This window comes from Callospermophilus lateralis, chromosome 7 (assembly GCF_048772815.1).
Source record: "Callospermophilus lateralis isolate mCalLat2 chromosome 7, mCalLat2.hap1, whole genome shotgun sequence".
Lineage (NCBI taxonomy): Eukaryota > Metazoa > Chordata > Mammalia > Rodentia > Sciuridae > Callospermophilus > Callospermophilus lateralis.
This window is the reverse complement of record NC_135311.1, coordinates 94,131,366-94,159,193: the sequence shown is the minus strand read 5'-3', so window position 1 is coordinate 94,159,193 and position 27,828 is coordinate 94,131,366. Positions and strand designations below refer to the sequence as shown.

Genomic DNA, 27,828 nt, shown 5'->3' with positions numbered 1-27,828 from the left:
TTAAAACTGCTTTCATTGTGTCCCATAGATTCCGATATGTTTTGTCTGTATTTTCATTTATCTCTAAGAATTTTTTGATTTCCTCCTTTATGTCTTCTGTAACCCATTGATCATTCAGTAACATATTGTTCATTTTCCATGTGATGTAGGATTTTTCCTTTCTTTTTTTATCATTGATTTCCAGTTTTATTCCATTATGATCAGATAAAATGCATGGTATTATCTTCACCCCTTTATATTTACTGAGGGTTGCCCTATGGCATAATATATAGTCTATTTTTGAGAAGGATCCATGTGCTGCTGAGAAAAAAGTATATCCACTTGATGATGGTTGATATATTCTATATATGTCAGTTAAGTCTAGGTTATTGATTGTGATATTGAGTTCTATAATTTCTTTATTAAACTTTTTTTTGGAGGATCTGCCCATTGGTGAGAGAGGTGTGTTGAAGTCACCCATAATTATTGTGTTGTGGTCTATTTGATTCTTGAACTTGAGGAGAATTTGTTTTATGAACGTCGCAGCACCATTATTTGGTGCATAAATATTGATAATTGTTATATCTTGTTGGTGAATGGTTCCTTTTAACAGTATATAATGTCCTTCCTTATCCCTTTTGATTAACTTAGTCTTGAAGTCGATTTTATTCGATATGAGGATGGCAACCCCTGCTTGCTTACGAGGACCGTGTGCATGGTATATTTTTTCCCAACCTTTCACCTTCAGCCTGTGTATGTCTTTTCCAATCAGATGTGTCTCCTGGAGGCAACATATTGTTGGATTTGTTTTTTTAATCCATGTTACCAGCCTATGTCGCTTTATTGGAGAGTTTAAGCCATTAATGTTTAGAGTCACTATTGATATATGGTTTGTACTGCCAGCCATGTTTGATTATTTATCTTTTTTTTTTTTTATTTAGTTTGTTTCTCCATGATTAACTTTCCCCCCGCCCTCTGTCATTACCGAGGCACTTCCCACTGATGGTTTTGGTTGTTCTTTTTCATTTCTTCCTCGTGTAGTGTTTTGCTCAAGACGCTTTGCAATGCTTGTTTTCTGGCTGCAAATTCTTTTAGCTTTTGTTTATCATGAAAGATTTTTATTTCGTTGTCATACCTGAAGCTTAATTTTGCTGGATACAGAATTCTTGGTTGGCATCCATTGTCTTTCATTGTTTGAAATACGTTATTCCAGGATCTTCTCGCTTTCAGCGTCTGTGATGAAAAATCCGTTGTTAACCTTATTGGTTTACCCCTGAATGTAATTTGCCTCTTTTCTCTTGTAGCTTTTAATATTTTTCTCTTTGTTCTGTATTTTGGATATCTTCATAACAATGTGTCTTGGCGTTGGTCTACTGTGATTTTGTGTGCTCGGTGTTCTGTATGCATCTACAATTTGTATATCCATATCCTTTTTTATTTCTGGAAAGTTTTCTGTAATTATTTCATTCAGGACGTTACTCATTCCCTTGGTTTGAATCTCTGTACCTTCCTCTATCCCGATGACTCGTAGGTTTGGTTTTTTTATGTTATCCCATATCTCTTGGATGTTTTTCTCGTGATTTTTTACCAGCCTTTCTGAGTTGGCTAGACTCTTTTCAAGATGATATATTTTGTCTTCATTATCTGGCGTTCTGGCTTCTACTTGCTCCACTCTGTTAGTGATACTCTCAGTTGAGTTTTTAATTTGGTTTATTGTTTCCTTCATTTCTACAATTATTGTTTGATTTTTTTAATAATCTCTATCTCCTGATAAAGATGCTTCTTTTTTTTATCTGTTTATGTAATTCATTTTCAATGTGTTCTTTCACCGTTTGGATTTGCTGTCTCGTATCCTCTTTAAGGTTCCATTCCATCTGTCTAAGGTATTCCTTGAGTTCTTTATATGACCATTTTTCTGGTGACTCTAGGTCCTCCTGAATATTTAGGCTGTCCTTCATTGTTTGTACTCCCTTTCTTCCTTGCTTTTTTATGCTGCTCATGTTACTTCTTGTTCTGTTTGATTGCTGAGTTCCTGTTTACTCTTATAAATTTATTTGATGCTTGGGAGGAAAGGTATTAGAAGGGAAGGGAAGAAGTCACTAAAGAGAATGAGAGTAGGCAGGTAGAATTCGAGGAAGGGGGAAGAAGAAAATTGAAAAGAGATGAAAAGACAAAAGAAAAAAATAGAGAAAATAAGGAAAGAAAGAAAAAAAAATTTTTTTAAAAATAATAATGATAATAAAAAAAGAAAATTAAAATTTTTTAAAAAAATAATAATAATAAAATTAAAAATTAAAAAAATTAAAAACATTAAAAAAAGTTAAAGAACAACAACAACAAAAAAATGAAAATGAAAGAAAAAAAACCCAAATTAAAAAAAATAGTAATAATAGTAATCATAAATGCAGTCATAGAGTTCGATTAACTTCTTTTCCAGTAGGTGGAGCTGTTCCCACTGGGTCAAGCTTCTCCTCTCAATAGGTGGGAACCAATCACTGTGCAGCAGCTCTTCCTCCCAGACTGGGCGGGTCTCCAATCCTGAGTGTCTAGGGCCTTCTCTTGTGTTTCCTCGAGCCAGGCCCCGCTCACCTGTGAGGTTCACCACAATACTGGCTACACGCCAGGTCTGCTGCTCCTGGGAGCCCTGTTTTTATGAACACCTGTTCACACTCTCCCTGTTTGCCTCCCTCAGACCCTAAGTTTGTAGAGCTTGGGGCTGAGAATCCCCAGCGAATTTGCTTGCCCTCCAGTAGCCATGCCCCCGGTATCTGGTCCTAGAGACCTCAGTTGCCAGCACTGGTGGAAGCGGTAGCTGGGAGTTCCGTGCCTTGAGTCCTGCGCCACTCCTGATTCCCTCCGTCTGGCTAATGCGCTCATGGGAGAGCTGGGAGGGGTCCTTATGGGAGAGCTGGGAGGGGCCTTTAAGGTTTCCCCACTGTGTGGAGAGGGATGGCTAGGGAATTACACACCTGTTGTCGCTGGTTTCAATGAAGTTATCCCCTCCACCCGTGACGTCAGTTCTCTGCCATGGTGGTATCCCATGCAAATGGTGACCGTTTGTTCCCTTTGCCGGGTGACCAATGACCGGGCGGGTCCTGACTGTCTCTCTCCCAAGCCCTGTTTCAATCCTGTGGCCACTGCTTATGAAGGCTTGGTTGCCTTTTACCTCTGTAAGTTTAGAAGGGCCGACCAGTTATTTCAGCGGGATCATTAGTGCTGAGTCCTGAGAAGCAGGTGGACTGGAGCTTGAATGCAGCCGATCCGGGCTCGGTGTATGTTCTGATAGGAGCAGGCTCCAAGAAGCAGTTTCTGCGGGTTCTTTAGCACTGAGCCTGAGTAATTTGTCTGCGAGACACAGGCTAATGGCAGCCTGAAATTACCTGTTCTATAGCTGAATGAGCTGCGATCAGTCGAAAACAGGGATGGTGACATCAGCTCTCCAAGATGGTGGCCGCTGGCTTCCTCTGTGTTCTGACCGGTGTGGAGAACCAAATTAGACTGCTTCCTTCCTCCGTCTCAAACCCAGAATTCAGCACTGTACACAGTAATTGCACAGCTGGCAGGAGCCCGCAGAATTCGCAGCGCTGTATCTTTGCGTCGCTATCTCGTCTTTTCCCAGCGCGCCCCGCAGACTCTAGCCGCGGGGCGATTTGCTGAATAAGCAGCGTGACCCTCTGTGCGGACAAATCTCTCGAGTTTGAGCACCCGTAGCGGATCCTCATGCGATGGAAATCCTTCCTCTAGGTTTTGGAGCACCCCAATTTTGCTGGAAATTCCTAACCAGCTAGCTTTTACTCGTCATTCTCCCGCTCAGTGACATGGTACACGGGGGTGATGCACTCCCTTCGCCGCCATCTTCTCCGACCAGCAATTTATTTTTTAATAGTTTTGTTATTTTAAAAGAGAATATAACATTTAAATAATAAAGAAAACAACAAAGAAGAAAGTCAGAATAGAGGTTTTATTTCATAGCCGTTTCCATTTTTGACTTTATGGATAATTGGTACATTAGTGACTTTAAAACTTTGAATATTCAATGAGTATCAAATTTTTTTTCCTCTTTGATGGATTGTAACTCAACCTTGATGGATTGTAACTCAACCTTGTTCATGCTGTACAGAAGTTTTCATTTCTAGTAATTGCATTTTTCTTTCTGATTTCTGGTTTTGTATACTGTGCTTAGAACTGCCTTTGCTCTTCCAAGGTTGTTTAAAATTTTTTAATCTGGGCTGGGGATGTGGCTCAAGTGGTAGCACGCTCGCCTGGCATGCGTGCGGCCCCGGTTCGATCCTCAGCACCACATACAGACAAAGATGTTGTGTCCGCCAAATACTAAAAAATAAATATTAAAAATTCTCTCTCTCTCTCCCTCTTTCTCACTCTTTCTAAAAAAAAAAAAAATCTGTTATTTCCTTGAAGTATGCGCATATATCCTCTGTGTTTACATTTGTATTTAAATTTTTAATTTAGAATTCATAATGTGTGAGGTAGTCACCGAACTTTATTTTTAAACTTTGTCTAGCCTATTATTCTAGTGTTATTCATCTTTTCTCAATAATGTGAAATATCCTCCATGTCAGGTCTTAAATTCTCAAATATGCTTAGGTTTATTTCTTTGTTCCCTATTATGTTTTATTTGGTGTCATCCTGTGCTAATAGGAATAATAAATTTAAATAGTATTAAGGTTTGATTACTGTAGTTTTTTAATGAGTTTTAGTATAAAGTAAGACAAATCTTCCGATTAGGCATTTTTGTTTATTCCTTTATAAAGTTTCTCAGTTTCTAATACTTTCCAACATGGTTCTAGGGATCACTTTTTCAAAAAACATTTATTTTTTTAGTTTTAGGTGGATACAATATCTTTATTTATTTATTTTATAATATCTTTATTTTGTTTTTATGTGGTGCTGAGAATCGAACCCAGTGCCTCATGCATGTTAGGTAAGCACGCTACCATTTGAGCCACATCCCTAGCCCCTAGGGATCACTTTTTAAAATATCCTCCAATTGCTCAGAAATTAAGAGTTTTAGAAATTGTCATTTAAATTTTTGTTATGGAAATAAAATGGGCTTCAATTTTTAGAAAATAATGTAATTCAATATTAGTCATTTGAAAAATAACTATATTTAATTGTTAAAATAGTAACAGATTATTTTTAGTTTGATCCTGTGCTGATAATTTTGTTATTCTTAATTACTCAATATAACAATGACAATAAAAGTATTCTTATGGAATACTTAAGTATATGTTTCAGAAACACTTCAAATGTTTCACATTTGGGGATAAAGATATTCTGAGTCATTAATCTAAGTAGCAGGAGTTTCAATAAAAATAATAATAAAAGAATAATTCAGCAGTTTATTCCACTCTAAATTCATTGAGGTTAGCATACTTGTCTCATTAATTTATGTATCATAGCATCTTACTTTGCTTATTTGTTTATTTAGGAGTCATTATCTAAGATGCAGGCTTTCCCTATGCAAAATGCCTGATTCCTCATCATCTTCATTTCCTCCAACCCCTTTAGGGCATCTTGATTTTTTTTTTTTTTAATATTTGGGTAGGGGAGTCTGTGTGTGTCCCAGCAATATCTCACAAAGCTAAGTCTGGGTTATATGAAGAATACTAATTGCAGATAACACTAGAATTATTAAGTAAGCAAGTATTATATTTAAATACCAGGGATTTAGACTTTATTTTGTATTCGAAAGGGAATCAGTGAAAGAGGCATGCTTTAGGGCGATTGGATGGTAGTGTAGAGGGACAATAATAAAATAAGGAGGTCATTTAGACAGAAATGACTAAGAAATAATGAGGTATTTAAGGAGTGGTAGAGAAAATGAACAGATTTAACAGACATTGTAAATTTTAAAAAATAAAAGGAGGATTTGGATGTGAAGAGGATGTAAAGGGTTAAGAGAATGCAAGGAGTATGAGATGACCCCAACCTGAGTCTGTTGGGAAGTTGATGCTATTTACAGAGACAGAATAAGGCAAGAAGCCAGTTTTACAAGAAGCTTATGAATTTGCTTACTTATTTTGACGTGTTCAACTTGATGCATTCCAGAGACATACGAGTATAAAACTAGCAGAGAAGTGGATTTTAGAATTAGGTCTGTAGTCAAAGAGCTCAAGGAAAGATTGACCACAGCCAAAGAAATATGAGTGGAAATACTGATGGAAAAGGAAAGCAAAGAGGGTAGAACTATTGGACAGTCTTTAGGAACTGTCTTCTTGGGTTCTGGCCAAAACTCTGTTTAGTAGCAGATGTAAGTAAATATAATGCATTTAGAAATGGAGAATAGAAGTTAATGAAGGAACCTAACAGGAATTGTCAGATGGGGGCTGAGGTTGTAGTTCAGTGGTAGAGCACTTGCCTCACATGTGTGAAATACTGGGTTCGATTCTCAGAACTACATATAAATAAAGGTCCATCAACAACTGAAAAAAAAAAAAAAGTAGTGGGAAGATTATGGCATCATGGTGTCCAAGCTAGAGAAATTTCAAGGGAGTCATGAGTAGGACAGCTACAGTGGATTTAGGGGTGAGCTCATTGGTTTTATGGCACCATTCTGGAAGTGTCACAGCAGCACTGTTGATGAAATACAATATCCTTACATTTTGGTTAGTGTGCCAAATATTTGTAGTTGGAAAGAAGACTTTGATAAACTATTTAATTAGAGAGTCAGAATCAGTGCATCTTGACTTCTTTATTCCTGCTAAGGACCATCCATAATAGTGTTAGGAATTGGTGGAACCAGTCTTTCCTGTGGCCTACTTTCTTTCTGATTTAGGAAAAAAAAAATACACGTGTGCACCTTTTCTTAATTAAAATATTTGGATTTAGAGGATTCAAGGTTGGTGACTTTAAAAAATATAATCTTCTAAATTCTAAAGCTAATACATTTTCTTTACATAAGATTTGGAAAATGTGGACAACGATGATATAAAAGTAACCACACAGAGAAACTGTTAACATTTTGATGAACTTCTTTTGAACCTGCCATCCATCCCACCCCTGCCTGTGTGGTCTGACAGTGTTTCTCTACTTTCACAAACTCTTTGGAGACATTTTTAAAGGCTATGTAATCCATCATGTGGATGCACTTTATGTAATGCTCACATTTTATAACTGCTTCTCTTTGCTTTTATATATTTTGCTAAATATGTGGACAGTTTCTTTGAGAGAAATTTTCCTTTATTTTAGTTGTAAGTTAAAACTCATTCTAATTCTGGGGAGAATGCTACTAGCAATATACTTATATTTCATTAATTTATCAGTTCACTGATTCATTTTTTAAAATATATTTTTTAGTTGTTGATGGACATTTATTTATTTATTTATTTATTTATTTATGTGTGGTGCTAAGAAATGAACCCAGTGCTTCACACATGCTAGGCAAGTGCTTTTACCACTGAACCACACAAAACTCCAACCCATCAGTGATTCATTTAATAAATGTAAGGTGATCAAATAGTGAGGGTGAACAGGAAGGTATTCGAGGTAGAAGGAATAGTACTTGCAGAGATAGCAAACAGCATATCAAAAGTTCAAGAAGCTTAATTTAAAAAATGGCTTCAGCATACAATACATGTTAGGGATTGGCAAGAGAGGAAGCTAAGTGAAGTATGGATAGAGTTACTTCATGAAGAGCCTTAAATATTCTCATTAAATACCAGGAATTTGCTAAGTGCTGGGGTTGTAAACATGAACTAGACAAAAGTCCTTGAGAAATGTATTTATAGCTCTAATTCTTGTTTACACATCAGCAGTTTGCAGATTGAGATTTTCAGCTCAGACATCTCGTTTTAGCCCCAAATCAATGTAACCAACTGCCTTGTTAAGAATGAAAACAGGTGCTACTGATATATTCTCTGACTAATAAGCACAGCCTAACTAAACCTGTATAAATATGTATATCACCTGATTTTCATTTCTATAAATTGTAACTGCTTCTGTGGGACCAGTGGAGAAACAGTCCAGCTGCTGCTTCCTAAACTGCATCCTTTCCCATTTTCCCATTGTTCCCTTGTGTCTTATGTGGATTGGTGGCAGAATACCACCAGCTGGGATCCAGTCAGGCCCCAGAATGAGCTGAAGGTATCCCTGCTTCTGTCATCTTTCAATATTCTCCATGCTGCTGTTAGAGTAAAACAAACACAAAACAATTCCAATATTTGTGTTTGAAACCACTTTCTTAGGATAAAGAACGAAATTCTTAACCTGGTCTGTAACACCCGGTGTATTCCTTCCTGCTCCTGCATCTTGTGCCACTTTTTTGGAGTTTGTGTATTGTAAGCACATTTGTTTTGAAATTCTACCAGTAGGTCATGTTTTCTCCTGTCTTAGACATAATTTATGATTAGTAGCTTTTAATGCATATTATAAAACACAATGCCTATTGTTAGAAAAATGGATGTATCAATATTTTTGAGTAGATATTTATAACCCTAAAAGAGTAATGTTCTGTGCAACATTCATCTCTTGAAAAGTACACTGTGAATTATTGCAAATAAACACAAGCGTTTTCAGTTATAATTTGTTCCTCATTCAGATTGTCTCTCACAACTCAATTTTCCCCCTAGACAACATTATGAAACACATACTTATGAACTATGTTTATTCTTATTTTAAAGTAAGAAAACATTTTCTTTTGTAAATTTAAGCCATACTATTTTATTTTTTAAAAAGCTTCGGTATTTGGTATTAAAATAGGAAGAAATTAAATGTCATAATTTAAAATACAAAACAATTAAACTTTATATGAAAGTAGCAACTTAATGTTAATGGAAGTCAACATTTTATTTTATAAGATTTCAAATCACCTTCTCTAATAACAAATAAAATAAATCTTGGGTGTTCTTATAAGCATAAAAGCTGAGCTATGTTACTAAGGTAATTTTTATTATATTCAATATGATTGTTTGGTTTTGTGTGATAATTTTATTGTTACATATTTGGTATTGAATGTTTCATATAGTTAAATATTTATGGAATATCATATTTTATAAGATTTTTGTCTGTAAATGAGAATTTGATTTTCTGTTTTTGTCTGTAAAATGAGAAATTGGTTTGCTCCTTTTACTTCAGATTATATTTAATCACTTAAGTAACTTTAGCAGAATGGCACCATATAATATGTATACTTATTTTTCTTTAACTTTTTTCCTTTAAGTCAGAAGATTAAACTGTATAGAAGAATGCAACCAAGTAATGGCTTTTTCTTAGAATTTGAATATGGAGGCCACGGGAACAGATGAAGTTGACAAGCTAAAAACTAAATTTATATCAGCATGGAACAACATGAAATATAGTAAGTATTATGACTTATGAATTATATAAATCCAAGGGAGTATTTGAAGATATATATCTTTTTTCCTTAATTTTTGTAAGGAATGTAGATAAGTATCTCCTGAAGAAAGAGCTAAATATCATTATGAACATTGCTTAGAAACTCAAACATACCGTGCGGTTCTTTTTTCCCTCCCTATTTTGATAGAGTTTATTGATATCCTCATGGATGTGTACTTTTTAACATCCCATGGCAGAAATAATTTATTCAGATGATAATACTTTGTTTCTTTAGATTCAGTTTCAGGCAGCCTCATCTCTGAACCAGGAAGTTAACCAAAGTTTACTTCTGAACATACAAAACAAGTAGTATCAGGTTCGTATACTGATATTGCTGAATTTTTTCTTCAAATGTACTCTCTAGTTACTATTTTCAAACTGGTTACTCTTGGCAAACAAATTCAATAGGGGTAATATTTTTTTGGTATCAGGGATTAAATCCTGGGGTACTTTTTACCAATGAGCCATTTCCCCAGTTCTTTTAAAAAATATTTTATTTAGAGACAGGGTCTCGCTGAGTATTGGCTTTGAACTCATGATCCTCCTGCCTCAGTCTCCTGAGCCACTAATGTGGTTATTATTGAAATCCACCTCAGGTTAGATACAAATTAGAGATGAAGAAGCCCTCAAAGATAGAGAAGTACTCAGGCAGAACTAGTTTCTACAGGAAGAACAAAACAGGAATGATAACAAAATTCTTTAAATTTATCTTTGAAACCTGAATGATGGGGCTGAGGTTGTAGCTCAGTGGTAGAGCGCTTGCCTTGTATGCATGAGACATTGGGTTTGATCTTCAGCACCACATTAAAGTAAAAATAAAGATATTGTGTCCATGTACAACTAAAAAAAATTTTAAAAACCAGGAATGATAACAGAATTCAATAAAAGGCCTTTATAATATAAATACAGATAAAACATAATTGGCATTTGGCTTCTGGTCTACTGGAAGTGATCAGCTAGCTGTATATGTATAGATATAATTTGGCAACAACATGATATTGCATTTTGAAAATTTTGAACATTAATTTTTAAAAAATAAAAGAATTTTACATACTAAAAATATACCCTTTTATAGTGTACAATTTTAATTTTAATTTTATTTTTTGTGGTGTTGGAGATTAAACTCAGGGCCTTGCATGTGCTAAATGCATTCTACCACTGAGCTGTTCCTTCAGCCCTAGTTCATATTTTTAACATATCAATTTAAAAAGTGTACTTTCTGACTCCATGAATTTGATTGTTCTGAATATGTCATGTAAATGGAATCATATAGCTTGTTACCTATTGTATCTGGCTATTGTCACTTTGAATAATATTTTCAAAGTTCATCTGTATTATAATATGTATGTATTAGTACTTCATTTTTTATATGAAACTCATTAATGTTTTATTGTATGGCTAAAGATTTTACTTACCTTTTTTCAGTTGATGTATATTGGGTTGTTTCTGTTTTTGGCTACTATGAATAGTGTTGCTATGAACAGGTTTTTGTGTGAATGTATCTTTTTCATTCTCGTGGGTATATACCTAGCAGTGGAATTGATGGGTCATATATTAACTCTAAAGTTTAACTTTTGAAGGAACTGCCAAACTATTTTCCTTAGTGACTGTACCATTTTAAATTCCCTTCAGCAAGGTTTGAGAGATTGACTTTATCCATATCCTTTTCATCACTTGTTATTGTCCATCTTATTGCAGTGGATGTAAAGTGGAATCTCACTATGGGGTTATTTGCCTTTCTCTGATGATTTATAATGATGAACATCTTTTCACGACCACCTGGCTAGTTGTATGTCTTCTTTGAATAAATGCTTTGTCCATTTTATAATTGGGTTATTTGTAATTTTATAATTGAGTGATAAAAATCCCTTAGCAAATATATGACTTACAAATATTTTCTCCTATTCTTGGATTGACTTTTTACTCTCTTGGTAGTGTCCACTGAAGCCCAAAACTTTAATTTTGTTGAAGTCCAGTTTTTCTTGTCTTTGGTTGCTTGTGCTTTTGATGCCATAATAAATCAATTGTTGCTAAATCAAGATCGTGAAAATTTATATTCATGTTTCCTTCTGAGAATTTTATTGTTTTAACTCTTAACATTTAGGTTTTTAAATCCATTTTTAGTTAATTTCTGCATGTGGTGAGAGGTAGAGTTCCAATTTTGTTCTTTTGTATGGTTATCTAGATTTCTCATTATCAGCTATTATTTCTCAGTTGAATGATCTTGACATCTTTGTCTACAATCAACTTTGTCGACAACTCAGATGTAGTTCTATATCATTTATCTCTAATCAGTTCTATATCATTTATCTCTACATCTGTCTTTATACCAGTACCTGACTGTCATGATTGAAAGAAAAGTGGTGCAGGACTGATCACACACACACCTGGTATAAGAAGTAGGTTTATTGTCAGGAGCCTGACAAGGCTGCTCTGCACAAAGAGAGGGACAGCAGCAGCAAGGAAGGAGAGCAACAGCAATTCCCCCCTTGAATCTTATCTTTTATAGGCTAGAACCATGGCTGCATACTAGGGGTAGGTTTAGTCTTGACTGACATAGTAAGCAACCCCTTATCTTGTGGAAGGCAAGTTTATTTCTTGGGAACAGAGACAGGCAGTTTTCCTATCTCTCAGAGGGGGAACAGGGAAGCCAGCATGTCCCTTTATCTTCTTAAGGAGAGAACAGGGAAACCAGTGCGTCCACATCTCAGGGGCCGGTAAGTTGTCTTCTGTCTCTTAATGAGAGAACAGGGAGAGACCAGCACATCTCCAGGCTGGTAGGTTTTATCTCGGGCTAGTTTCTATTTCATGGGAATAAGAACAATATTCATAAAATGGAGGTGGGGAAAAGGAAAATGGCTGCAATTATGCTCACAATGATTACTATAGCTTTGTAGTAAAGTGTGAAATTGGAAAGTGAGTCTTCCCACTTTTTTCCCCTTTTCAGGATTTTTTTTGGTTATTCTGGCTTATTTGCCTTTCCATATGAATTTTATGATCATTTTGTCAATTTCTACAAGATGCCAGCTGGGATTTTGATAGGGATTTCATCGAGTATGTAAATCAATTTGGGGAGTTTTGTTCTGTTAGCAATATTAAGCCATCCTGTCCATGGACATGAATGTCTTTCCAATTGTTTAAGTCTTTTAAAATTCAGTGATGTTTTATAGTTTTCAGCGTTCAAGTCTTGCACTCTTTTTCTTAGAGCTATCTTTTCTTTTTGATGCTGTTGTAAAATGAATTGTTTTCTTAATTTCATTTTGAATTGTTCACTGTGGTATTTAGAAATACAACTGGTTTTTGTAATTTGATCTTGTATTCTATAACCTTGAAAAACTTCTTTATAAGTACTACTAGTTTTTTTTTTTTTTTTGTGTGTGTGTGTGTGGATTCTTTGAGTTTTTTTAATAGAGAAAATCATTTTATCTGCAAGCAGAGACTTGTCATTTAATCTTTTTTTTTTTTTTTTGTAGTGCTGGGGCCTTATGCATGCAAGGCAAGCACTCTACCAACTGAGCTACATCCCCAGCCCTTGCCCTTTAATCTTTAATGAGTAGGTTATATGATGAAGATTTCATTTGTAAAGTTTGAAAATTATAATAAAGAAACTCATTAACACATTTCAGCAGTATCTTAGGAGTTGTTATTTAACCAGTCACACACGTATGCATATAAAAGTTTTAATAATGTGTGGCTTTCTTTGTTTAGATATTTAAGTGCATATTGTGAAATTATGGTTATCACATCTCTGAAGAACAGATTGTTTTGGGTAACTAAGTGTTGAAGGTAGCTTTTTGTTATGGAATACTATTTTAATTTTAATTGATGGAGCTCTTAATGTTTTGTGTATTTTACATCCTTAGAGTTTGTATAGCATGGGGAAGTGTAGGAAAGACTTCTGTTGATTGAATATTCATTGTATGCTGGACTTTGTAATAGACAGTTTTTGTCCTTTATCATGTAAATCTCATCTCTCTGATACTCTGTGTTAGATTTTTCTTGTTGTGACAAAATGCCTGAGAATCATTTTCAAGAGAGGAAAGATTTATTTTGGCTCACAGTTTCAGAGATAGTCCCAGGGTCGGCTGGTTCCATTGCTTTCTGGCTTCTGGCTAGGTAGAAACATCATGGTGGGGGAGTATGTGGCAGGGGCAGCTATTCACCTTATAGCATCCAGGAAGCAAAAAGAGAGAAGACATTGGGATCCAAGTATTCCACTCAAGGGCATATCTCCAATGACCCAACTTCCTATCAGTTCCACCACCTTCCAGTAGGGTATCAGCTTGGGACCAAGCCTTTGACACTTGAACCTTTGGAGATGATGATCCAAATCATTACACTCTTTTTTTAAAAATATAAGTTTAGAAAGCTGAGAGTGACATGTTCAAGGCCACCTATCCAGGTTAATCTGGAAAACAGATTTCAAACCCAACCTCCCTTGTTTTTCAATCTTGTTATTTTCTGAATATAGTTTACATAATTTAAGTTTATTCAAAGTCAGGCTGATATTATCATGGTGATGAAATTGGAACTGAATAATAAGATATAAAATGCACTGGATTATATTTTCTTCAAAAAGCCATTTTTTGCTCCCCCCTCCCTTTTTACATGATTTTATGATTATAAATTTGGGTTCCTCTTTAAAAAATTAGTATTGATACTGAGGTCAGTATTGATAGTTATTATTCTGGGTGTTTCTTATTCTCCAGAATATTATTATCATGCTTAGTATTTCTGTATGTTTTATCCTGTGTACGGCTTTTAAAGCCTTAAATCACCAATTTGAATATTACAAATAAGGCTTTTTTGTAAGATTCTCTTTGTGGTAGTTGATCTCCAAAGATGACCCTGAGTGAAGCACATCTTGTGTTGTCACTTTTTATGATTGAATTTGGTCTGGCTCATGTTGGACATTAGTTAGTAGGAATGAAATGGAAGTGATGGCTGTGTCAGTTCCAGGCCTAGCCAATAAAAGGTGACTTCCACTTACTCTGTTTGGGAGTTCTGAACTGTCAAGTAACCAGTTCAGTTCTCTTCTGGAGAAATCACACGGAGAGACTCCATGAAGAGGAGAGTCTTTGTGTAGCTGTATAGCTTTGTATAATGTTTTAGTCAGCTTTTTTGCTGTTGTGACTAAAAGATCTGACCAGGACAATTTTAGAGAAGAAAAGATTATTTGAGGGCTCATGGTTTCAGAGGTCTTAGTTCATAGAAGGCAGGCTCCATTCCTCCTGGTTGGAGGTGAGGCAGAACATCATGGTGGAAGAGTGTGGCAGAGGAAACCAGCTTACATCATATGGGTTAGTCATTGACATGGTAGACTGATATATCTCTGACATGCCTGTGGAAAAAGAGAGAAAAATAGGGTCTTATGGGAAGTCCTGATTCCTCTTATTCCTACATGGAATATTAAAGGACATCAGTCTGTGATGAGGGGTTAGACCCTGCCAGGGTCTACACAGGAATTAGAAGAGTAAGAGAGTATATGTACCCCGTCATTAATGGTTGAATTGTAAAGCCCTGTAATCCTGTTCTCTTGTGTACTTTTACAGTGCTTCAGGTTCTGGCCGGATTCCTAACTTTTCCTTTTTTGAAGAAGGACTGGTGGGTGGTTGGGAAATAGGTAGAAAATATAAACCACAGGGAGAAGTTTCTCCTTAAGTAGTTTCCTTTTATTTGAGCTTGTTTTTATTAAGTTCTTAGGGTGTTCTTTGAAAATACTGCCTTTTTGGGAAAGACAGCTACTACTATTTTGGATTAGGATCATTTAAAAGATACTAAGAATAGTATTAAAAGATGATATATGTAAAACTCATAGTCTGGTCCCCAGAATATAATAGATAAATGCCAATTTTTCACTTCTTTAAAGAAGGGGGAAAGGAAAAATTGTGTTGGAAGAGCATGTTTGAGCCAGAAGAAGGAGTAGGATTTAGATGGACTGTTATTGTAGCAAAGCCCACTTTGAGTAGAGGCAAGGAAAGAAGGAAATATGATTATAAAGATAATTTGTCTCTGGAAAGTCTTTAATAGGAATGAGAAGTTCATAATAAATATATTAAGTAATGAGTAGCTGAATATGTTTTTTGAACAGAAGAGTTACCTAATCAAAACTGAGCCACAGGGAGTTTAATTTGGCTATGATACGTTACAGTTGTTAGAATAGGGAAACACTTATCACACAAAAAATATTTTGGTGAGTCTTGTAATAATCCAAGTGAAGCTTAGTGTATTTGACATCCCATTCTCTCTTACTTTCAAATTAAGAGACTGACATATTTATTTTAAATAAATTTTTCGAGGCTGGTTTTGTAGCTCAGTGGTAGAGTGCTTGCCTCTCACATGTGAGGCCCTAGGTTCAATCCTCAGTACCACATAAAAATAAATAAATAAAAATAAAGATAGTCTGTCCATCTACAACTAAAAAATATTTTAAAAATAAAAATATATATTTTAATTTATTTATGTAGCACTTTGGGGTGCACTCATAAAAATCACTATTTTATAACAAGTCTGTTAAATATAAAGGCTGATTGTCTTCCTAAGAGTAGACCCAATTTGACTTTCAATTACAGCTTCTTTGTATTGAAACAGTCTAGTATTTTAGAAGATTCATTTAAGCCTACCATTAGCAGTCAGGAATTTCAAATGGTGTGACTCTACTTTGTGTATAACCAGGGACATGAAAAATTATGCTGTATATATGTAATATGAATTGAAATACATTCTACTGTCATATACAAATTAGAATAAATAAATAAAATAAATAAAAGAATATTCAGCAATGTAGCAGGCAAGTTCTTTCCTCAAGAGATTTGGAATTATTAATGGAATTATAAAAAGCCAAAAGGATACTAACTTTTACCAAGGATTTTTTTTTTTTTTTTTTTGCACTGGAGATTGAACCCAGGGCCTTGCACATGCTTAGGCAAGCTTTCTGCCACTGAAGTGCATCCCCAGACCAGGATACTACCTTTTTGATGCTGACAGTTTAGTAATAAAACAAATTGGAAGAATTAGAATTTGCAACTTGTTGAGGTTTGGAAGGTTGAAGATTTAGATGTCTGAAAGCTTTATATACACATGCAGACATTCTCATCTCATCAAAATGAAGACGTTTTAACAGATTTCCTCAGGAACCTTCAGGGATCCACTTTTATCATAGTAGCATTAGGCTACTGTGTGTTTTTTTCCTTAATTATTTCCTGGGAATATGCAAATACTTTCAAGTCTTTTAATTTCTAGGATAAAAGAAAATGCAAGAAATTGATATATATTGTTGCCTTGGGGACTAGAAGTTAGTGTTGGGGAAGTCAGAACAGAATTTGTGTCTTTGGGATTTTGTACCATAATAACATCAAGATCTGACAAAGTAAATTAAGATTTTTTTTCTCATATTCTTTAAGGGGATGGAATATGGTTAAAAATATTTTTATTCAAAAGTAACATATGACTTGTATATTAAGGTCATTGTCTAAATATTTTGCAGCTCTTGGAATAAATGCACATTCATAAATGGTAATTGATGTCTTGAAATTAAAAGAAAATACTACTAGACTCTTAGTTTGACTTCTTTTTTTCCCTTCTATTTAGGTTGGGTTTTGAAAACAAAGACATATTTTAGTAGAAATTCTCCAGTTTTATTGCTTGGAAAATGTTACCATTTTAAATATGAAGGTAAGTGCTAAATTTGTAAGACATTTGAAAATCTTTGAAGAATTTATTGTTAAACTTTTTACTGTTTTATTTTCATATTACTCTATTTCTGGCATAGCTCTGTTAAGTACCTTTATTTTATATAATACATAACATATTACCATATGGTTTGGTTCCTGTTAACTCCTTCAAGATAAGAATCATGTTCTCTTTTGTTATGCCCCTCATAGTTTTAGACTTTCAATATGAGTACTAAATAAATGTTATTTGAATTGATATATTAACATTCTTTATCAGATTGTCTAATAACTTTAAAGTATATGATAATAATAATGAAAGTTTTCATCTTAGTTAACCTAAGAATGATAATTTTTCAAACATTTATAGATGCTTCAGTATCTCAAGTTGACTTTATTTGATGTTTCTGAATTTTCACATATACTCATCCTTTCAATAATCACCTATAAAAAATTTATTCCACTACTGAGTTCTGGGCACCATTGCTAGGCTCTTTGGAAAATATCTTTAATTCTTACAAGAAGCCTTAAAGATAGACTTAAGTGTCCCTACCTTATGAATGTGAAGCCAGAAGCTGAGAGAAGCTAAATAATTTGTCCAAAGTTTACATGATAGCAAAACTGAAATTTAAACCAAGACTGTCTGTCTCTAACACTGGTGTTCTTTTTACTGTGCATCTGTGCTTGACTTTGTATGTTTGAATGTGTTTCGGTCGGTCTGTCTCTAAGAGAGAAAACAAAGAATGTATTTGAACATATGTTATTGCAAGGTATATTCACTTTTGGTTGACCTATTTTGGTGTATCATTTATCATCAACTTTCTAAAACCTTATACATGGCTTTTAATAATAGCAGTTAACATTTTTCAAGTAGTAATAATAGCCAGGCAGCATTCTAGGTAATTTATATGTATTAACTCATTCAGTCGTCACAACAGCCTTTATGGGTCAGGAGGAAGTTGATAAAGAAGGTGAGTATTTTAGGAAAATAGAATGGCATAATGAAAGCAATTATATATTAGAGGCAACGTTTAGGAAATGGATGTCCACCTCAGTTGTGGTGAGGATGAAGAGTTAGGAGATATCCATATATATGTATTATTTTATTATATAATATATTTTAACATAATATATTATATATATATATATATTTTAATTTTTATTATTGGTTGTTCAAAACATTACATAGTTCTTGACATATTTTAATGGGCAGAGGATAGCCACAGCAGTATGATTAGAGTATTAAGAGTATGGGCTTTGAAGTCAAACTTTTCTTGGTTCTGAATCTTGGCTCTTTGTTTTTAGTTGTTACTTTAGGCAAGTTATTTGATCTTCCTAAGTATTAATAATACCTATTTCATAGGTGTTTAGTTGTGTGTCTGGTACATGTAAGCATTCTAAATGATATCATGATATAAGGAATTTATAAAAAATATGATTAGAATTTTTTAGGGCTTTTAAAATATTTATTTGTTCTTTTTAGATATATATTTCAGTACAGTATATTTTGGAATATTGTACATATATGAGGTATAACTTATTCTAATAAGGATCCTATTCTTGTGGTTGTGCATGATGCGGAGTTACCCTGGTCATGTATTCAAATACAAGGATAGATGGGCTGGGGTTGTGGCTCAGTGGTAGCTTGCCTAATATGTATGAGGCACTGGGTTTGATCCTCAGCACCACATATAAAACACAAATAAACAGTTATTGTGTCCCTCTACAATTAAAAATATTTTTAAAAAGCCAAATGTGGGCTGGGGATATAGCTCAGTTGGCCTTGCATGCATAAGGCCCTGGGTTCTAATCCCCAGCACCACAAAAAAAAAGTTTTGGGTTTGGGATATGGCTCAAGTGGTAGCACGCTTGCCTGGATTCGATCCTCAGCACCACATAAAAATAAAATAAAGATATTAAAAAGAAAGCCAAAGGCAAGGATAAGAAAGTGTTATGCCTGATTAATTCTACTGTCCTTCCTATTCCTCTCACCCACCTTCTCTTTATTCCCCTTTGTCCAATCCAGTGGATTTCTATTCTTTTTCTCCCCACCCTCCCTTGTTGTGGGTTAGCATCCACATATGAGAGAGAACATCCTGTCTTTGGTTTTTTGGGACTGCCTTATTTCACTTAGGATGATAGTCTCCAGTTCCACCCATTTTACTGGCAAATGCCATTATTTCATTCTTCTTTATGGCTGAGTAATAGTCCATCATGTATATACCACATTTTCTTTATCCATTCATCTGTTGAAGGATACCTAGATTGTTTCCAAAGCTTATCTATTGCAAATTGAGCTGCTATAAACATTGAAATGACTACATAACTGTATTATGCTGATTTTAATCCCTTTGGGTATGTACTGAGGAGTGAGATAACTGAGTCAATCTAGTTTTTTGAGAATCTCCATACTGCTTTCCAGAGTGGTTGCACCAATTTGCAATCCCACCAGCAATGTATAAGTTAACCTTTTTTCCTATATCCTTGCCAACCTTTATTGTTGCTTGTATTCTTGATAATTGCCATTCTGACTGGGGTGAGATGGAATCTCAGTGTAATTTTGATTTGCATTTCTCTAATTGCTAGAGATGTTGAACATTTTTTCATATATTTTGTGACCATTCATATTTCTTCTTCTGTAAAGTGCCTGTTCAGTTTCTTTGCCCATTTATTATTTATTTTAATTTTAATTTTTTTGATGCTGTTTTTTGAGTTCTTTATATATTCCGGAGATTAATGCTCTATCTGAGGTGCTGATGGTAAAGATTTTCTCCCATTCTTTAGGTCTCTTTACATGTTGTTGATTGTTTCCTTTGATGTGAAGAAGCTTTTTAGTTTGATACCATCCCATTTATTGATTCTTGATTTTACTTCTGGTGCTTTAGGAGTTCTACTGAAGAAGTCAGTTCCTAAGCTGACATGGTAGAGATTTGAGCCTACTTTTTCTTCTAATAGGTGTGCCCAGGGTCTCTGGTCTGATGCCTAGGTCCTCGATCCACTTTGAGTTGGAGTTTTGTGCAGGGTGAGAGATAGGGGTTCAATTTCATTTTATTACATATGGATTTTCAGTTTTCCCAGCACCATTTGTTGAAGAGGGTGTCTTTAGTGTATGTTTATGGCACCTTTGTCTAGTATGAGATATCTATATTTTTAAAAAAATATTTAACAATTCAAGATTTAAAAAAAAATTTTAGTTGTAGGTGGACACAATACCCTTATTTTATCTATTTTTATGTGGTGCAGAGGATCAAACCCAGTGCCTTAACATGTTAGGCTAGTGATCTACCACTGAGCCACAATTGCAGCCCTGAGATATCTGTATTTATGTTGGTATGACTCTGTGTCTTCTGTTCTGTTTCACTGGTCTTCATGTATGTTTTTGTGCCAATCCTTGCCATTTTTGTTACTATAGCTTTGTAGTATAATTTCAGGTCTGGTGTTGTGATGCTTCCTGTCACTTTTCTCATTAAGGATTGCTTTGGGTATTATGGGGGTCTTATTTTTCCAAATGAATTTCTTGATTCCTATTTCTATGAAAAACGTCATTGGAATTTTAATAGGGATTGCATTAAATCTATATAGTGCTTTTGGTAGTAGGGAGATTTCGACAATATTAATTCTGCCTATCCAAGAACATGGGAGAACTTTCCATCTTCTAAGGCCTTCTTCAATTTCTTTCTTTAGTGTTCTGTAGTTTTCATTGTAGAGATGTTTCACTTCTTTTGTTAGATTGATTTCCGAATATTTTTTTGAGGCTACTGTGAGTGGGACATTAAAACATCATTTTGATTTTAATTTGCATCTTTTTTGGTAAAATTGAGCATATTTTCATTTGTTTATTGGCTATTTGGATATATCTTCTATTAAATTGTCTTCATTTTTATTTTTGATTTATAGATTTTCTTTACATATTCTGGATATAAATCCTTATTTTGGAGATATGTATAGGAAATGCTTTTATCTACTTCATTACTTACTTTTTCACCCACTTAATAGTATCTTAATTTTTAATTTTAATGTAGTCTAGTTAATATTTTTTACATCTTAAATAGTGCTCTTTGTGTTCTGTTTAAGAAATCTTTGCTTATTTAAAGATGTGATGTTTTTCTCTCCAGGCCCACTAAAGGGCATCTTGGGCTACATTGGGGACCAGGTTGTCTCCTGTAACTGTAACAATGATATTCCCTCCTATTTATTTATTTAGTTTTTTGGTGGCAGTGGGGTTTACCACTGAGCCACATCCCTAGCCTTTTTACTTGCAGCTTTCCTGCTTCAGCCTTCTGAGTTGCTGGGATTACAGGCATGACCCCTTCCCCACTCTAGCATCTTTGATGTTGATGCTGGCATTGCCCTCCCTTAATTACCACCTTGTCAAGCTCATTTCCTTGTTTGTGAATTTGGTTTTAGCAATAGGGTGGTGAACTTTATGGTCCACATGATCTCCAAGGAATAAGAGTCTATGGACCACCTGCCTCAGCAAGAAAAGAGATGGGGAATGGGGGTGGGAGGGTGGCCCAGCTGTTAGGGAGTTTCTGTCCTAACTCAGTCCCCCAACACAATGAGAATCTCTGCTCCTCCCAGTTCTATCCTGGATCCCCTGAAGAAGACGAGGAGCTTAGGAAACCCCATTTTCATGTACCCTTGGTAAAGTTCACTGTATGTTTCTTAACCCCTACAGAAAAAAAAGATTTCTCTCCAAGTTATTTCAAAGCTGTCATTTATTTGTTTATTTGTATTCCTCTCTGGTTGTTTTTAAGATAAGCTCCTTTTCTTTGGTATGGATTTCATTTTAATCTGCTTGAAATTTATCTCTTAAAAATCTGTAAAATATTAGCTTTTTTTCCCCTTAGGTACTGGGGATTAAACCTAGACCTTGTGCATACTAGCAAACACTATCACTGAGTTACATCACAAGGCATTTTTATTTTATTTTAAGACAGGGTCTTTCTAAATTGTCCCGGCTGTCCTCTAATTTGTGATCTCCTAGTAGCTAGGATTATATAGTAGCATATACCATTATTCCTGACTATTAGCCATTTTTTATAATACCTGTTCCCCATTCTTTCTATTTTCTCCTTCTGCATATCTGATAAATCTTCTGTTAAATATTTCTTCATTCTCTGCAGTTTTTTGTTTTATATTTTCCATTACTTTGTCTCTCTGTGCTATGTTCTTTCTTTATTTCTTATTTCTGGCTCCCTAATTATCTCCTGAGTGATCACAATTTGCAGTTTAATTCTACACCAAGTTTTTGTATTCAGTTTGTTTTTTTCAATTCTAGTAATTCAATTTGGTCCTCACCTGCTCACTTTTAATAATCTGATTTCTGTTATTTGTCCAACTTTTGATATCTTTTTGTAAATATATGCATGATTATTTTATAACAAATAATTACAGTAACTATACTCTTTGAGGGTTTGTTTTGCAATTTGTTTTTCATCAAATTTTTTCTCATAGTGAAATAATTATCATATTTCTCATGATTTTTTATTGTGGTATTAATTAATTAAGCCTCTGTATTAATAGCAAATCTTATGTATTTTGTTTCTTGGCGTTCTCATTCTTTTTTTTTTAATAATTTTTAGTTGTAAATGGATCTTTTATTTTATTTATTTATATGCTTTTTATTTGTATATCACATTTCAGAGAGCTTTAATATGAATATCCTGAGCCAAATGAGGTTAAAGATACTTTCCATTATCCTTTCATCAAATAATTGATTATATATGGAAAAGGATGTTATTGTTAATAATAGTAATATGTCTTATATTAGTTATTTCTAGTGTTTAAAACGTTTCAGGATTCATTCTCATTTGATTTTCATAACAGGATTGAACCCAGGGCCTCACACATGCCAGGCAAGTGCTCTACTTACTCCAGAGCTACTTACTCCAGTCCCTCTTTCTCATTTTTTTATAGTGGTTCTTTGAAACATTCCCCACCGAACTTAAGTCTATCTCCCTCATTAAACAAAACAAAACAAAAACCAAAGCAAAGTAAAACCAACCACTATAGCAACAACAAAAGCAAATACCTACCTCCTTCATTTTCATTTATCTTATATTCACCTAACAAATGTTTATTGCACATCTAAAATGGGCTGTACTCTGGTGATGAAGGTACAGAGGTACTAAAGATAAACATATTCCTTCTCCTCTAGAGTACTTCAGAGCTGGAGGGGAGGCAAAAGTAAATAAAAATTATGAGTATCATTAATTAAGACTTTAAAAAATATTTCGTTTTTAGTTGTAGTTGGACACAATACCTTTATTTTATTTATTTATTTTTATGTGGTACCTTGAACATGCTAGGCAAATGCTCTACTGCTGAGCCAAAACCCCAGTCCTTATTAATTAAGATTTTGACAAAGTAAAAGTCAAAGAGTGGAATAGTTAAAAGTCAAAGAGTGGAATAGTTAAGGCAGTATTTTAGTGGCAGGCCAATAGGACAACAAAGTTCATTTAATACTTAGTAGTTAAAATTCTACATAATATCGAGAGTAAGTCATTGACAATAGGCAATTGACATTTATTTATTATCATCAAAACCAGATGCTACAGTTTAGCTCCATTAAGCTGAATATATGTGAAGTCAGGATGATTGTAATTGTTTTAGAGTAAGTTTAGAGAAAAATTGGTGTAGAAAGGGTAAGCAATAAATGTGTGATAAATCTTATAGCTTTTGACATCCTCCAGAGGGATGTTGGAAATAGATCTCCTTGGAACTGAGAGTTGTAGGTAGAATTATCTATTCACTCACCCATCTACCCATATACACCCACCCAAACCAACCAATGTTTCCTAGGATCTATTTATGCTAGGCACTGTGCAGTGTGCTGAGGTTGTAAAGATGAATAAGACCTTTTCTCTGGGAGAACTCAAGGAATGGTAGTTCATTTTGAGCAATAGTGTTTAGTAAATTATTGGGTAAACAGTGGCCACAGCTTTTGAACTTGTATTAGAGGTAATCAATTTGGAAAAGCCTTTAAAAATTATATATGTGGGTGGCAACATATTTTGAAAGATTTATTTGAACATAAAAGGATAATTATGCCTTAAGAATTTTATATTTTTTGGCTTGTTAGTTTTTTTTTTAGCATGAAAATCATTTTAATTGAAAATAAATAATTAAAGAGAATTGTATACATTTTTTATAAAAACTTTAACCTATTAGAAAAAATCATAAAGAAAATTAGAGAATCTTAGATTCTTTGGAACTGAACAGTAATGAAAATATAATATGCTAGTTTCTTTTTTTAATGGAGCCACAGCAGTACTTAGAAATGTAAACTTTATTTTTTTATTTTTTTTTAGTTCTTTTTTTTTAAATTAATTTTTATTGTTGGTTGTTCAAAACATTACATAGTTCTTGATAAATCATATTTTACACTTGATTCAAGTGGGATATGAACTCCCATTTTTACCCCTTATACAGATTGCAGAATCACATCAGTTGCACATCCATTGATTTACATATTGCCATACTAGTGTCTGTTGTATTCTGCTGCCTTTCCTATCCTCTACTATCCCCTCTCCCCCCCTCCCCTCCCCTCTTCTCTCTCTCCCCCCTCTATTGTAATTCATTTCTCCCCCTTATATTTTTTCCCCCTTTCCCCTCACTTCCTCTTGTATGTAATTTTGTATACCCCTGAGGGTCTCCTTCCATTTCCATGCAATTTCCCTTCTCTCTCCCTTTCCCTCCCACCTCTCATCCCTGTTTAATGTTAATCTTCTCATGCTCTTCGTCCCTACTCTGTTCTTAGTTACTCTCCTTATATCAAAGAAGACATTTGGCATTTGTTTTTTAGGGATTGGCTAGCTTCACTTAGCATAATCTGCTCTAATGCCATCCATTTCCCTGCAAATTCTATGATTTTGTCATTTTTTAATGCAGAGTAATACTCCATTGTGTATAAATGCCACATTTTTTTTATCCATTCGTCTATTGAAGGGCATCTAGGTTGGTTCCACAGTCTTGCTATTGTGAATTGTGCTGCTATGAACATGGATGTAGCAGTGTCCCTATAGTATGCTCTTTTTAGGTCTTTAGGGAATAGACCAAGTAGGGGAATAGCTGGGTCAAATGGTGGTTCCATTCCGAGCTTTCCAAGAAATCTCCATACTGCTTTCCAAATTGGCTGCACCAATTTGCAGTCCCACCAGCAATGTACAAGTGAACCCTTTTCCCCACATCCTCGCCTAACTTGTTGTTGTTTGACTTCCTAATGGCTGCCAATCTTACTGGAGTGAGATGGTATCTTAGGGTGGTTTTGATTTGCATTTCTCTGACTGCTAGAGATGGTAAGCACTTTTTCATGTACTTGTTGATTGATTGTATGTCCTCCTCTGAGAAATGTCTGTTCAGGTCCTTGGCCCATTTGTTGATTGGGTTATTTGTTATCTTATTGTCTAATTTTTTGAGTTCTTTGTATATTCTGGATATTAGGGCTCTGTCTGAAGTGTGAGGAGTAAAGATTTGTTCCCAGGACGTAGGCTCCCTATTTACCTCTCTTATTGTTTCTTTTGCTGAGAAAAAACTTTTAGTTTGAGTAAGTCCCATTTGTTTATTCTAGTTATTAACTCTTGTGCTATGGGTGTTCTATTGAGGAATTTGGAGCCCGACCCCACAATATGTAGATCATAGCCAACTTTATCTTCTAACAGACGCCATGTCTCTGATTTGATATCAAGTTCCTTGATCCACTTTGAGTTAACTTTTGTGCATGGCGAGAGAAAGGGATTCAGTTTCATTTTGTTGCATATGGATTTCCAGTTTTCCCAGCACCATTTGTTGAAGATGCTATCCTTCCTCCATTGCATGCTTTTAGCCCCTTTATCAAATATAAGATAGTTGTAATTTTGTGGATTGGTTTCTGTGTCCTCTATTCTGTATCATTGGTCCACCCGCCTGTTTTGGTACCAGTACCATGCTGTTTTTGTTACTATTGCTCTGTAGTATAGTTTGAAGTCTGGTATAGCTATACCGCCTGATTCACACTTCCTGCTTAGCATTGTTTTTGCTATTCTGGGTCTTTTATTTTTCCATATGAATTTCCTGATTGCTTTCTCTATTTCTACAAGAAATGCCGTTGGGATTTTGATTGGCATTGCATTAAACCTGTAGAGAACTTTTGGTAATATCGCCATTTTGTTGATGTTAGTTCTACCTATCCATGAACAGGGTATATTTTTCCATCTTCTAAGATCTTCTTCTATTTCTCTCTTTAGGGTTCTGTAGTTTTCATTGTATAAGTCTTTCACCTCTTTTGTTAGGTTGATTCCCAAGTATTTTATTTTATTTTTTTGAGGATATTGTGAATGGAGTGGTTGTCCTCATTTCCATTTCAGAGGATTTGTCGCTGATATACAGGAATGCCTTTGATTTATGCGTGTTGATTTTATATCCTGCCACTTTGCTGAATTCATTTATTAGCTCTAATAGTTTCTTTGTAGACCCTTTTGGGTCTGCTAGGTATAGAATCATGTCATCTGCAAATAGTGATAATTTAAGTTCTTCTTTTCCTTTTTTTATGCCTTTAATTTCTTTCGTCTGTCTAATTGCTCTGGCCAGTGATTCGAGAACTATGTTGAACAAAAGTGGTGAGAGAGGGCATCCCTGTCTTGTTCCAGATTTTAGAGGGAATGCCTTCAGTTTTTCTCCATTCAGAATGATGCTAGCTTGAGGCTTAGCATAGATCGCTTTTACAATATTGAGGTATGTTCCTGTTATCCCTAGTTTTTCTAGAGTTTTGAACATAAAGGGATGCTGTACTTTGTTGAATGCTTTTTCCGCATCTATCGAGATGATCATATGGTTCTTATTTTTAAGTCTATTGATGTGGTGAATAATATTAATTGATTTCCGTGTATTGATCCAGCCTTGCATCCCAGGGATAAATCCTACCTGATCATGGTGCACGATGTTTTTGATATGTTTTTGTATCCGATTCGCCAGAATTTTATTGAGGATTTTTGCATCTAGGTTCATTAGAGATATTGGTCTGTAGTTTTCTTTCTTTGAAGTGTCTTTGTCTGGTTTAGGAATCAGGGTGATGTTGGCCTCGTAGAATGAATTTGGACATTCTCCCTCTTTTTCTATTTCCTGAAATAGCTTGAAAAGCATTGGTATTAGTTCCTCTTTAAAGGTTTTGTAAAACTCTGCTGTATACCCATCCGGTCCTGGGCTTTTCTTAGTTGGTAGTCTTTTGATGGTTTCTTCTATTTCCTCAATTGATATTGGTCTGTTTAGGTTGTCTATATCTTCCTGACTCAATCTGGGCAGATCATATGACTTAAGAAATTTATCGATGCCTTCATTATCTTCTACTTTATTGGAGTATAAGGATTCAAAATAATTTCTGATAATCTTCTGTATTTCTGAAGTGTCTGTTGTGATATTGCCTTTTTCATCCCGTATGCTAGTAATTTGAGTTCTCTCTCTTCTTCTCTTCGTTTAGCATGGCTAAGGGTCTGTCGATTTTATTTATTTTTTCAAAGAACCAACTTTTAGTTTTGTCAATTTTTTCAATTGTTTCTTTTGTTTCGATTTCATTAATTTCAGCTCTGATTTTAATTATTTCTTGCCTTCTACTTCTTTTGCTGTTGTTTTGCTCTTCTTTTTCTAGGATTTTGAGATGAAGTATGAGATCATTTATTTGTTGGTTTTTTTTTTTAAGGAATGAACTCCAAGCAATGAATTTTCCTCTTAGAACGGCTTTCAATGTGTCCCATATATTGCGATATGTTGTGTCTGTGTTTTCATTTATCTCTAAGAATTTTTTAATTTCCTCCTTGATGTCTTCTATAACCCATTGATCATTCAGTAA

General features: G+C 34.6%; 1 protein-coding gene across 6 annotated transcripts in view; it reads left to right on the top strand.

Annotated features, from left to right (window-relative positions):
• Atg4c (autophagy related 4C cysteine peptidase) overlaps positions 1-27,828 on the top strand; it is a 114,063-nt gene that overhangs the window by 24,456 nt on the left and 61,779 nt on the right. For 5 of the 6 annotated variants that reach the window (XM_076862335.1, XM_076862332.1, XM_076862334.1 and 2 more), the window contains 2 exons: positions 9,158-9,295; positions 16,924-17,007. In XM_076862335.1, the coding sequence (XP_076718450.1) occupies positions 9,220-9,295; positions 16,924-17,007 (160 nt within the window). In that variant the 5' untranslated portion in view covers positions 9,158-9,219. The remainder of the gene's footprint in view (positions 1-9,157; positions 9,296-16,923; positions 17,008-27,828) is intronic. The other variant, XM_076862333.1, reaches the window with a different exon arrangement.